At 32.8% G+C, this 14,037-nt stretch overlaps 1 protein-coding gene across 16 annotated transcripts in view; it reads left to right on the forward strand.

Moving 5' to 3' along the window:
• The window catches only part of LRRIQ1 (leucine rich repeats and IQ motif containing 1), a 214,433-nt gene that overhangs the window by 38,693 nt on the left and 161,703 nt on the right, over nucleotides 1-14,037 (forward strand). For all 16 annotated transcript variants that reach the window (XM_070600704.1, XM_070600707.1, XM_070600698.1 and 13 more), the window contains one exon: nucleotides 1,811-1,961. In XM_070600704.1, coding sequence (XP_070456805.1) covers nucleotides 1,811-1,961 — 151 coding nt within the window. The remainder of the gene's footprint in view (nucleotides 1-1,810; nucleotides 1,962-14,037) is intronic.

A 14,037-nucleotide genomic window follows, 5' to 3' on the forward strand; every position in this document is an offset into this window, starting at 1 on the left:
TTTGTGAGAAACAAGAGGGAAGATCATAAGGTAGTATGATCTGGAAATTACTTAACTCTATTTGCAGATGATGTAGTTACTGTTTTTTGTTACTTTTTGCTGCCTAGCAAATGACCACATTACTTAGTAAATTAAAACAACAACCATTTTATTTGCTCATTGTTCTGTGGGCCATGAATTGAGGCCAGGCTTCCCTGGGTATTTCTTCTGCTTCATATTGTGTTGATTGGGTCTCTTATGTAATTTTCAGCTGTGGCTGGAATATCCAAAATGCCTTCTCTTATATGTCTGATGCCTTGCAAGGTTGGAATTCAATCTCTCTCTCTCTTTCTCTCTCTCTGTCTCTCTGCTCTCTTGGGCTTCTCTATAGGGTCCCGACTTCCAAGAGTGATGCATTCCAAAAAGACAAGCTCCAAAATGCAAGTGCTGATCAAGCATCTGCTGACATCATGCTAACTAATGTTCTGTTGGCCAAGCCCTGAGTTCATGTGGGAGGGGACTATGTGCTTGTGTGAATATTGGGTTGTGAGATTTACTGGGGCTATCAAAGTGATCGTCTCCCACAATCTATTCTCTGGCTCCTAATGAGTCACATCCTTCCCACAAGCAAAATACACTCATGTCTCAACGACTCCGAAGTTTCGTCAACTTATGGCATCAGACTCAGACTTGAAGCACAGAATCTTCTCATTTGATCAGATCCAGTGGAAATGAGCTGCTCAGAGTTCTTTCAACTCAGAGATCTGTGAAGTAAAATGAAAAACTTGTTCCTCCCCTGCCCATTCACACACTTGCATACGGTGGTGAGACAGGGCTTGATTAATTCCAGTAGTCATTCCCATTCAAAGTGGGAGAAAACAAGAAGCTGTAGCCGTCCCTGGTCCACTGCCAAATGCATATCCTCAATTCCTTAATAAGGACTCAGTTCTCCTCCATTGGAATGGTTCTTTATGACTCTTGGTTCTGCCCACTGGGCTTTTGACTCCATCCTCAAGGCATACGTCCTTTTCCATAAGTGCCCTGTTTTGCATCTGAGAATTTTTCTCAGCCCGTTTCTTTCTCATAGAAGATTGGGGAGGACTAGAGGCTTCTTTTCATTTTGAATTATATTCAGTTAAAATTGGCAATGCTTCCACCAATGATTTCTTTTAAAACTTTTTGGGTTTCCTCAGCTGCTTATTAAGCTCCATACATTAGACAATGGCTATACTCATAAATATTTTTGAGAGGGATACTGGGGGACTACACCATTCAGATTCTTAAAAGCACATTTATCTTTAAAAGGCTTAAAGGTCTTAAAAAAGAGAATTGCTGTTGCATCCTGACATGTGATCTTGACACTGAGACCAATATTATGTATTGCAGAGATGTGTATGTATATATGAGATATATGCCTAATTCATGATATTGGTCTTCTTGAGAGGGGAAGGGAGCAAAAGGGCCTAAAGAAGAGAAATGGAGAGATTTCAATTTTTTCAGTGCTTGGTTTCTTTAAAATAACAGTTTTATAGGAACTATGTCCAAATATTCACTTATGTTCATTTAGATTGTTTAAAATATTTTGTTATATGATCCTTTGTATTTTCTATCTTTTAAAAGATTATTAATAAATACAAAATCAGTTAATTATTTATTAGGTTACTTAATATTTTCTTCTAGACAGTATAACATTCTGCGTAATTATCTGCAAAGTTAGAGATTCAGATATTCATTTGGAGATCATATCTCATCCTTCCTCTTTTTGAAAGCTTTAACTATTTCATTAATAAACCATTGAAATAAAACAAATTAAATTTTTTCTTTGTTTTAGGAAAACCATATTGAGACCATCAGCTGTGAAAATCTGGCAGATCTCTGTGTTGTTCTTCTTAGTAAAAATCAACTGACTTCTTTTCATGGTTTGGATGGCTGCACTAATATCCAAAATCTTGAACTTTCACATAATAAAATCACTCGAATTGGTGAGAACAATGGAATTTGAGTATATAGACATTTATTTCTCATGATTATATTTTGTTTCATTTATCTGTTTTTAAGAGTAGGCCACCATCACTAATTTGCTTATTTTACTCATTCCATACTTATTTAATCATTTATCCAGATGTATGAAGGAAATAAAATTATTTTTAATGTATATAAAAGGAATATGCTCCCACCACTGGCAAATGGGTAGTTGTTACTAGCTCCTTAAATTAATATATTCATCTTCCTGTTCCTTTTCTTAAACCAGTAGTGATCTGGGCTCTACTGGGGAATATAATACCACAGTTTGGTGCCATCATATTTTTATACAGCCTATGCTTTTTGCACTTCTCAGCATCTGTCAGAACTGTTCCCCAGTAAACCTTTTCATCAATACTCTCCTTGCCTGCATACGTCAGTTGTACTAACCTTACCTTCTTTAGGTAAGGCTACTAATACCACGTAAAAGAAAGAATTCATCAGTTTGAATCTCCCTTACCTCCATCCCTCCATCTGTATATCTGTATACCTATATATCTATATTTGTTTCCACCCCCGTACTTTTTAATTCATATAATTTAGTGATGAAAGTGTCTTTTCTTGGTTAAGGTCAGTCTTTCTATTTTCTGTAAGTATGCCTGTCAGTCTTCTTTGGTACCTCACTCCATCATTTATCCCCTGTCTGACATCAGATTCTTGCTATTGCCGTTCACTCCTACCATTGCTTCCTCTCTCTTACCTTTTGCTGTCAAGTTTTGTGAAGGAGTGTTCTGTTCTTGCTCTCACTTCTTACTACCCAACTTCCCTCTTCTGTCCACTGAAATTCGACTTCAAATTACTTCTATACTATTTCCAGTGTGACAATTCTAAAATAAAAATCTCATATTTTTCACCACCAAGCTTAAAATTCTCTGTTATTTTTTCTTTTTTAACTTGTAAGATTCTCAAGTGAGTTGATAGAGGCTTAAATAATAGTTAATGAATAATCAAGGATTGCCAAAAAATCAGGAACTAGATAAAAACTTTACTCTGGTACAATACTAATGTTTTAAATTTTTGGACCCCCAAAAGGTACCATCCTTTCCACCTCCTCTGTTCGATAGTCATTAGGAAATGTGGTCTGGACTGAAATACTAGGGAGCAGGATGGGAGTGGATAAAGGAGTAGAAGTAAGCCTACTTTCTGTGTTTAGGCCTGGTTCTACTTAGGCCTGCTTTTGTTTGTTAGCTTATGTGTTGCTTTTTCTTTCATTTATTTTATTGTTGAAAACTTCTAACACAAAATAAGTATGTGGAGATTCCATATAACCATATTCAGCATTTCTTTCATCATTACTTTTTTCTGGTTTTGATTTTCTTTTTTAAAGCAAATCCTGAAATTATATAATTTTATCCTTTCATACCTCAGGAAATGGTTTTTAATAATATGGTTCTTTCTTGCTTGACCACAATGCATTGTGACACCTAATAGAATTAATATTGATTCCTTGTACAATTGATAATGCACAATTTAATTTTTCTTATTTTCTTAAAATTATCTGGGTTTATTTGAATCATAACACAATGACCACGTATTACATTTACTTAAGTCTTTCAAGTCTCTTTAATCTGTAACAGTCTTCCTTGCCATTAATTTGTTGCAGAACCTGTGTTAATTGTCCTGTACAATGTCCTGCATTCTGAGTTTGTCAATTTACTTTCTTTTAGTGTGATTAAAATTGTTTCATTAAGCCCTGCATTTCCTATAAATGGAAGTTAGCTCAACAGGCTTGATTAGATTCAAATTCAGTCATTTTGGCAGGAATTTTTCATAGGTGGTGCTCTGAGCTTCATATTGCCTTACATCAGGAGTCATACAGGGCTTGTTTACTTTTAATGATGCTACAATTGAGTATTGAGTACAGCTAGTGATAGACTAAACCCTCCATTATAAAGTTCTCCAGCAACCTTTCATCTGATGCTTTCATCCATTGATTGATGTGACCTGAATCATTGATCACAATGGGGGGGGGTGTGTCCAAAGGGTGAGTTTTCTGATCATTCCTTCCACATTTTTTAAGCTGGAATCATTTATTTAATAAGAACAATTTGGTTATTTTGAAATAGTTTTAGAGAAAAGACAAGGATAAGTGCCTACCTTTCTACTGACAAATTTTTACAGTAAGCTCTTAGTGGCCCTCATTACTTTCAGTGGTACCAAATGGATTTATTTTTTGTTTTATTTCTTTTGCTTTGGTTTTGCACTTGTTTTCTCTTTCTCTCTTTCTCTTTCCCCTCTTCTCTCTTTCTTAGTATTGTAATGAACTCATAGATTTTTATAATATAGAATACTTCAGTCAGTGCCTTATTATACTTTTTGATACACAAATTGTCCTGCCCTGTGAATTTACTTTTAAAGTTACTTTTTTAACTTTATGGTTGTATGCCCTTCCTCGTCCACTGTACTTCTTGGTTGATAACAACATTAACATAACTATTTGCTATCTCTTATATCCATGAGATAGCTTCAAAACAACAATGCCAATATTACTACTAAGAAGAAAACTACTAAATTGATTTTAAAATTTCTTTTGGTCCTTGTACTTTGTCCCACAAAGTGATGTGATCATCTGAAGCATTTTATCTTTGTGATTATGTTGTGAATTTGAAATAAAATCAGTTCACTTTTCCCGTTTGATTCAATTTTATTTTTGGTATGTGAAACAGATATATGTTTCCAAAGTCAAATTACATTAAAAAACACATCCCTAAAGAGATTGTACTTTCATCTCTGTCCTTTTCAATGTGTTTTCCCATCTACTTTTGTAGATAGGTGTTTTATGTATATATGTATAATGTAATATGTGTATTTATACAAATATAAATATACACACATATATACACATATATCTAAGACATATATGTATATATGCTAATCCCTTCACAAAATATAGAATATGTTATGCGCTGTTCTTTATGTTGCTTTTTTTCACTTAACAACATATTATGAAGTGCATAGCATTCTTTTTCCATGACTTCATAGTATTCAATTGTGTGTATGGACCAGAGTTTATTCCACTGGTCCCAGGTTGATGGACATTGGATGATTTCCAATCTTCCACATTGCCATAATGACTGACCTGATATCTATGTCATTTCATACTTTATCAGATATATCTTTAGGTTAATTTCCTGCAATATGTCCTGCTGGTGCAAAAGACCTCTGTCATTTAGGAAGATAGTGCCAGACACACTTTATATGGCTTGGACCATTTTCCACCTCTAACACTAGTACGCATTGCTACCAGTTTCTTTTGCCTTTCTTCTGTTTATTATGTTGTTCTTTTCTATTTTTGAACTAAATATTTAATTCAATTATTTTTGTATCCTTTTGCACTCTTACTGACATAAATACTTGTCTATAAATTTTCCTCTAAGCACTGCTTAAGTCCATAACGTCTGTTATAGGTATTTTCATCAGTTTTACCATTTTATATGTATTTTATCTTTTACCTAAGATTTTAAATTTCTATATGAAAAGGCCATTTTTGTTTTGTCTTGTTATTCTTTCTAGTTTTATTGCATTAAAGTCAAAGAATGATTTTTGTACCATTTCTGCTTTTTGGAATTTATTGTGGTTTTCTAATATGTGGTCAATTTTCAGGAATGTTTCATGTGTACTTGAAAAGGAGGCCATTTTTTGTTGTTGGAATATAGAGTTTATATTTTTATCTTTAAGATCTACCTTAGTGATCATTTGTTTTAGGCGTTCTATGTCTACTTGATCGACCTTGGACTGAGGGAGTCAAGCTAGTTTAAATTTGTCTGTTACTAATCAGCCCATTTCTTTTTGCGTATCCTTTGGTTTCTGCTTTAAGAATGTTTCTCTATGCTGTTTCATAGATATTCTTAACTGTGTTATCTTTACTGTGAATTTTAGCCTTGAAAATTCTAAGTTCCCTTCTTTGTCTCTTTAATGCTTTTGAAACTAAATTCTACCTTGTCTAATATAGTTCTTTTTTGTTTGTATTTCCCTACTTGGCCATTAAAAAAAATTTAACCTTTCTGAATCACTTTATTTTAAGCATGTGCTTGTATACAGCATAGATTTGGGTTTTATTTTTTTATTCCAGCTTAAATATTTTTCTCTCATGTGGCCAATTGGATTTATTAATTCAATTTATATGCTTGGTCTCAGTACTATCGTCCCATTCAGGATGGTGCTCTCTTTCTGGAGGGAGGCCTTGTTGATAATACGTGGGTTCTTTCACCACTGGGTCACCTCCACTTCTTACTTATCCATTCAGTTTCCATAGGATTCCCTCTGTATGAGTGTGGATTCAGCCTAGATTGTGTTGTTCCTGGATACTTATTACCTCACTTAGAAAAAAATTCAGCTTATAGTTTCTTTATCTCTCATTTACACTGGAAAGATAGGTTGTGGGTACTTTTATTTCTTTGTTGCTCTTTATGAATTTCTGGAAGAGGTGTGGGTAGAGTTGGGTGAAGACAGTCACCAACATCTCCCATTTTTTTTTAATACGTCAAAAATATAGTTGTTTTCACAAAGCAAGCTTTGATTTTGCAAACATTTCAAGGCACACTTTTGAAACTATAATGTATAATATTCTTTAATGTGTTTATTTGCCCATGTGTCTGTGCTGCCTGCTTTGGGACCACTCATGACTTCTCGCATATGGAAATACTGATACTTTTGATATAAATTTTCTACTTTAAAATTTTATTTTAAAATACATATAGAAATAATTTTGTTGTTATCATTGGAATGAAGGCAAATGCATTGATAATGTATGTTTCTGTATTGGCACACACTGAAACAAACTTAAAAAAAGAAAAAGGCTGTTTATAAGCAGAAATGCTTGAACTCCCATTTACTTCATTTTCATTGCCAGCAGTACTGTATGGAATTTTTTGTAGCCAGTGGATTTCCTGGGATAGGATATCTGCAAGATTTATGTGAAAACTGCCATAGTATTAATTGATGTACCTGAAGTATCTCCATGTAGTACAGAGCAAACAGGGTAAAAGACATCTTTGCTGTCTGTTGGGTACAATGAAAACACTGTATTTATTGAGTGTGAGAAGAGTATACATGAGAAAGTAGACTTTCTCAAGACCAGTTGGAGTCTGTTTTTCATCTTCAGGAGCTGCTTACAGAGATTCTGGTTGAGCTAAGTGAAAAGCATAGATTTTGTCTTTCAATGATATATTGATGCTAAGAACTCTTATGAAGGGGCACAAAGATAGATTTGTGTTTATAAGTTTATAAGTTACCATTTCATGCTATATTTCTTAAGGAGGTGAAATAAAATTGGAAGCAATACCGTGTATTCTACATTTGTAGTTTCAAGTTTAATTTGTTCCTAATTCTTACTAAGCTGTAGTTACTGCTGTAGCTAATATTTAATGCTAGCTCTAACTACTCTTTTTATTAGAAAACATTAATGCACATTTTTATTCGACTTTCTTTGCATTTAAGTAAATAAGAATAGCAACATTGTCAATCTCGTTAAGGCAATTTGAAATTATTTATGCTGAATGTTTTACATTCTAATTAAACTGTTCAAGTGTAAAAATGTAAACACAATGTGAAATATACTTTCTTAAAGTAATAGTTTAAATTTTAATTCTATAAATTGAAAGTTACAAAGTTAGTGATATATTTTTGTTAATGTCTTTAATGTTTAAACATATTGTGTGCTGTGGCTATGGAAAGAGATGGTTTTAATTATTATTATTACTATTAATCATAACTGAAATATAAATTAAAAATATAATTCAAAATAGTATCTCTAAGATATATTACATCCTGAGTTACATATTATTTTCTGGCCAAATGTAGTAAAAAATAAACTGTTATATTGGGATGTACGCATTCATACAAATTTTGTAGTAATTTAAAGAATACTGTGTATATTTTTATATTGCTTTCTGTAATTGGTTCTATTTTGGTAAAAGTTTTGGATTATAGAATATTTTGACTTGATCTGGAGTTATTTCACATTTTGAATGCATAAAATAATTGCTTTAATTTAAGTTCATTTTAGGTTGATGATTTTAAAGATGGATTTATTTTAATGACAAGAGATTTTATTATACTATTTTATTAATTTAAAATGTGTTATGGTTTTTTTTTCCTTAAAGTTACATGACTTTATCTTTTATAACTCAGTTTAATTTGGGTAAATTGCAGTTTAAATTTTCAGGTTTGTTATGATATCATTGTTATAGTTTGTGCTTACTTTTGTCCGAGTTTTCCCATTAGTAAATTTCAGGCAAAATTGGTATTTTATTTTCTAAAGTAATTTGGAAAAAAGTTTTTGAATATGTGTTGCCACAGTGATCATTAAAGCTTATAAGACTAATCTGTGGGAAATCTTTTGTATTTTGAGTTAGTATTTCTGATTTAGTTTTTAAATGAATAGCCAAAGCCAACGAAAAATAGGTCACATAATTTATAATCTAATTTTCTTTGTTCCTCCCATTTTTATGTTGGATTTTATTGACTTTCCAGCAGAAACATTTTCAAACTAAATTAATGTTGAAAAATTTCGTGATGTATGTCAAAATTCTTTTATAAGCATTATTTACAGGAAAAAATACAACTTAATATAATAAATATAGCAATAGATAACTTTTTTTTTTATCCCCAGGCATTTATTTTGTGTGCTTTATACATATTAACTCGTTTGTTTTTCATATAAGCGCTATGAATTAGGTACTGTTAAATCGTTTTTTTTCCTAGGTAAGAAAACTGAGGCATAAAGAGATTAAGTAAATTGTCTACGATAATGTAATTAGTAAATGATAGTCAGGATTTGAAACTCAGCAGTCTAACCCTAGTACATAATTTTTTTTTTTTACTCATTCTGCTGCCTCTCTAATAATCGTATAATATTTAAAATTATTACTGTTTATACTGTTACAACTCTGTATGCTGAAAAAAATGTAATGATTTTAAGATCTATTCATTAACAAGTTTATCAATGAGCAAATTTATTGATCACCTACTATGTGTAAGCACTTTTCCAGGCACTAGAACACAGCACTGGTAATTGCTGAGGATGCAGCAACAAACAGGACAAGTGACTACCCTGACTTTCACTGAGCGTATCCTAGTGACAGTTATTTATGGAAAAAGAAAGAATAGGAGTAAATTGCTATATTTTATTTATTGAATATTGGGTAAAAATGAAAATAATTATGATGCTAATGTATAAGAGCAAATAATTATTTTTGTTTTCTCGTTCACGAAGCTTCTGTGTCCACTATTTTCGGAAAACTTTAATCTAGAAAAAGTGTTTCTCTCATGCTAGCAATTAATTTATTAATTTCTAAATTTCAGGTAATACATTCCTAGGAAATATTATTGTAAGTGGGTAGAGATACTAAGAGATTTTTTTTTTCTGCTGCTTTATTTTCAGACAATACTGCTTTCTGGAAAAGTGACATAAGTATGAAAGATGTTGAAATAATTCAACATTTTCACATAGGCTTGATTACCGCATCATGGCTCACAGGGGAAATGTGCCTGGGTTACTTCCTGCTACCAAATATTATCTTTGGAACATTAGAAAAAAGTAATGAAGTAAAATAAAATAAGGCTCTGGAGATTTTGCTTGTGGAAGTGTTTTTCATTGTATACTTAGTGAATTCTTTGGATTCCACTAGATGGTGCTAGCTTACTCTTCAGTTTTGAAATGCAACACAATGCCTAGTACAAAGCTGAAAGGGAATTAACAGATCTGCCAGTCTAGGCTTCTTAGTTTACAGATGAAAAAACAGACCCACATAGTTTTCATCTAACTTTTGGCCTAGGTCGGGCTAGAACCCCAGTTTCCTGATTCCTGTTTCAGTATTCTTGTTCCATACAACATGTATGATCCTGAGGGAGTTTTGCATTGAAATTAAAAATATCAAGTGCAACTCAGCATATTTGTACGTAACTGTTCAAATATAGCAATCATTGAGTAGCTAAAGGAGGTCGACACTTACCAAATACTTATTTAGTGGAAACCTCCACCCTAATTTAACATCTTTAGTTTTGCTGTTCCTTATAGGAGAGTTTTTTTTTTTGCCTTGTGGCAGGAATGTTTTATTAGACTATTGGCTCATTTCTGTGGGAGGAATTCTTTGAAATAGATATTTGTAGCAAGTTGTATAGCCAAATGCTAATTTTGCCATGGGCAAGAACCCTTTGAGGGATAAACATCCTTGGCTTCAGTTTTATTTTGTGGGCCCTAGGAAACTTTTAAAGAGCTAATAAAGAATATATTGAAGCAGTAAACTGAAGAATAAGCAAGCCGTTATATTTATACTTATTATATTTAAGTCCTTTGAAAGAGACTCTTGAATATTCTTGTGGCTATTATTTATTTTGTTTTGTTTTGGGTGGGGAGTGGCAGAAATATCAGAAATTTTGACTGGGAGAGCATCATTTTCTTATAGACGTTGACGAAGTAATTGTATTCCAAGGTAAGGCTTGCTGTAAGTCTGTTTTGCTCAGTTCTCATCCTTCATTTGACAGCAAAGATTTGCAAGATTAAAAGAGGAAGGGTGACAAGTTATACTAACTTCCTTCCCATCTAGATTACCCCTTTTGATCCAAATGCATTGACTGGATCAAATTACTGTTTAATTAGTTGTGTATCGACTTTTTTGAGTGTATATGAATATCCTATTCCTTCTTCAAAGTTTAGCTCAAACATTTCTCTTTGAAGCCTTATTTGCTCACTTCACTTATAGTATTTTAATTCCTTGTTTTTATTGAAGATATTTGTTAGGAAACACTAATAGCTATCATTTTTAGTACCCAGCATGTGACAGTGCTGTACAAGCAACATTAACATAGTATTTTTAATCCTCCCAATAATGTGAAATCACCCCTGCTTCACAAATAAAGGAACAAAGGCTCAGAGAAGTTAAGTAACTTGTTTATATTCATGCAGTTAGTTTTGGAATAGGCATGTTTTATTGAAATTCAGGACTGCCTGCTTCAGAGCCTGTTCATTTCTCATTGTGCCCTACTGCCTGTTGATTAAATGAGGTACAGATCATGATAGCATAGTCATGGAGAAAAAGTTATATTTATGACTCCCATGATGATTGTAGATCTTTATTCTTATAGACAATTCTTTTTTTTTTTATTTGCTCCAAATATTTTTGAGGTCATGCTATTTGGTGCATACAAATTTGTGACTGTTACATATTTCTGAGAATTGACCAATTTGATCATTTTGAACATCCCTTTTCATCTGTAGTAAAGCTTTCTGCCTTAGTCTTCTGTGTCTGACATAACCAAACCAGCTTTTTTCTGGACTCAGGACCTTTTTACACTCTTAAAAATTATTGAGGACCTCCCTTAAATAGCTTTAATTTATGTGGGTTATCTCTATCAGTATTTACTGTTTTAGAAAATAACTGAGAAACGTATTTTTATTTACTAATTTGTTCAAAGCTGAAGATAAAACCTTTGCATTCATAGCAGTTTTATAAATAATGTGTATTTGAGACTTCTCTCTGTTTTTCTTAGAGTCTGGCTAAGGGTTTGTTAATTTTGTTTATCTTCTCAAAGAATCAGCTCTTTGTTTCATTTATCCTTTCTACTGTTTTTTTTCTGTTGTTTATTTCTGCTCTAATTTTTATTATTTACCTCCTTCTGCTGAGTTTGGACTTTGTCCTTCTTTTTCTAATTCTGTTAGACGTAGTTTAAGACTGCTTATTTGAGATTTTTCTTGTTTATTAAGGTGGGCCTTATTGCTATGAAATTCCCTCTCTAGGACTGCTTTTGCCATATCCCATATGAGTTGGTGTGGTGTACTTTTATGCTCATTTGTCTCAAGATATTTTTTGATATATCCTTTAATTTCTTCAATGATCCATTGGTTGTTCAGTATCATGTTGTTTAGTCTTCACATATTTCTCACTTTCCCAGCTTTTTTCTTGTAGTTGATTTCTAGTTTCATAGCATATGGTCAGAAAAGGTACTTGATATGATTTCAATCTTCTTAAATTTATTGAGGCTTGCCTTGGTTCCCAACATATGGTCTATCCTTAAGAATGTTTCATGTGCACTTGAGAAGAATGTGTATTCTGTTGTTGTGGATGGAGTATTCTATATATATCTATTAAGTCCATCTGATCTAGTTTCTCATTTAAATCCACAATTTGTCGACTTTCTGTCTGAATGATCTATCCACTGATGTAAATGTGGTCTTAAGTTCTCCTACTATTATTGTGTTGTTGTTAATATGTCATTTTAGGTTTGTTAGTAGTTGCTTTATGTACTTTGGTCCTCCCTTGTTGGGTGCTTATATATTTATAAGTATTATGTCTTCTTGGTGAAGTCTCCCTCTTATCATTATATACTGCCTCTCTTTGTCTCTCATTACCTATTTTATCTTGAAGTCCACTTTTTTCTGATATAAGTATGACAACACCTGCTTTCTTTTGTTTGCCATTGGCTTGGAGTATTGTTTTCCATCCTTTCACTCTGAGCCTGTGTTTGTCTTTAGGGTTGAGATGTGTTTCCTGGAGACAGCATATTGTTGCATCTTACTTTTTAATCCATTCAGCCACTCTGTGTCTTTTGATTGGAGAATTAATCCATTTACATTTAGAGTGATTATTGATATATAGGGGCTTAATGCTACCATTTGATCACTTGTTTTCCAGTTCTTGTGCATTTCCCTTGTTTCTCATCTTTTGCTTTTTGGACTATGAATTCAATTTGGTAGTTCTCTATGATGGTTTTCTTCATTTTATCTTTATTTATCGTTTGTGTCTCTGTTTTGATTATTTGTTTAGTGGTTACCATGAGGTTTATATAAAAAAATCTCATAGATGAGAAAGTCCATTTTCTGATGGCCTATTCTTTCCTTATACTAAGCTGATCCCATCCCTTTCCTCTTCCCCTTCTAAGTTATTATTGTCACAATTTATTCCATCTTGCATTGTAAGTTTGTGGTTAAAATGACAAGATTATATTTATTTTTTATGTTTTCCTTACCTATATCTTTAATGTTGTTATTAAGTGCTTGCTAACCTGTTCTGATAGCTGCAATTTTCTCATTTTGTCTACCTATTTATATCCTTCCTCAAGGCCTTGTAAACCTTTTGTTTTCTTTTTCAAGTATGAGGGCCTTCTTGAGCATTTTTTGTAGCTGGGGGTCTTGTGGCGATGAACTCCCTTTGCTTTTGTTTATCTGGGAAAGTTTTTATTTCTCCCTCATATCTGAAGGATATTTTTGCTGGATAGAGTATTCTTGGCTGAAAATTTTTGTTTTTCAGAATTTTGAATATATCATTCCTCTCTCTCCTAGCCTGTAAGGTTTCTGCTGGGAAATCTGCTGAAAGCCTGATGGGGGTTCCTTTGCAGGTTATTTTCTTCTGCCTTGCTGTCCTTAATATTTTTTCTTTGTTGTTGACTTTTGCCAGCTTTACTACTATATGCCTTGGAGAAGGTCCTTTTACATTGATATGATCAGGAGATCTATTAACTTCTTTCACTGGTATTTCCACCTTCTTCCTCAGGTTTGGGAAGTTCTCACCTATAGTTTCTTTGAACAAACTTTCTGCTCCCTTTTCCTTCTCTTCTCCCTCTGGAATACCTATGATCTTTATGTTGCATTTCCTTATTGAGTTGGAGAATTTCTTCATTTATTTTTTGTCTTAGTTCTCTCTCCTCGTCCATCTGAAGCATATCTATATTTCTGTCCTCTAGACTGCTGATTCTCTCCTCCATAGTGTCAGTTTTATTGTTCAGAGAGTCCAGATTTTTATCTCATCCATTGTGTTTTTCATCTCCAACATTTCTGATTGGTTTTTCTTTATAGTTTCAATCTCTTTTGTGAAGAAGTTCCTGATTTAATTGAATTGTCTATTTGTATTTTCTTGTAACTCATTGAGTTTTTTATCATAGATATTTTGAATTCTCTGTCATTTAGATTATAAATTTATGTGCCTTCAGGATTGAATGCTGGCACTTCTCATTTTCCTTTTGATCTGGAGTATTAAAATATTTTTTCATATTGTTTGATGGTGTGGATTTGTGCCTCTGCATAGTGATAGTATTTGT

Source organism: Equus przewalskii, chromosome 29 (assembly GCF_037783145.1).
Source record: "Equus przewalskii isolate Varuska chromosome 29, EquPr2, whole genome shotgun sequence".
Classification (NCBI taxonomy): domain Eukaryota; kingdom Metazoa; phylum Chordata; class Mammalia; order Perissodactyla; family Equidae; genus Equus; species Equus przewalskii.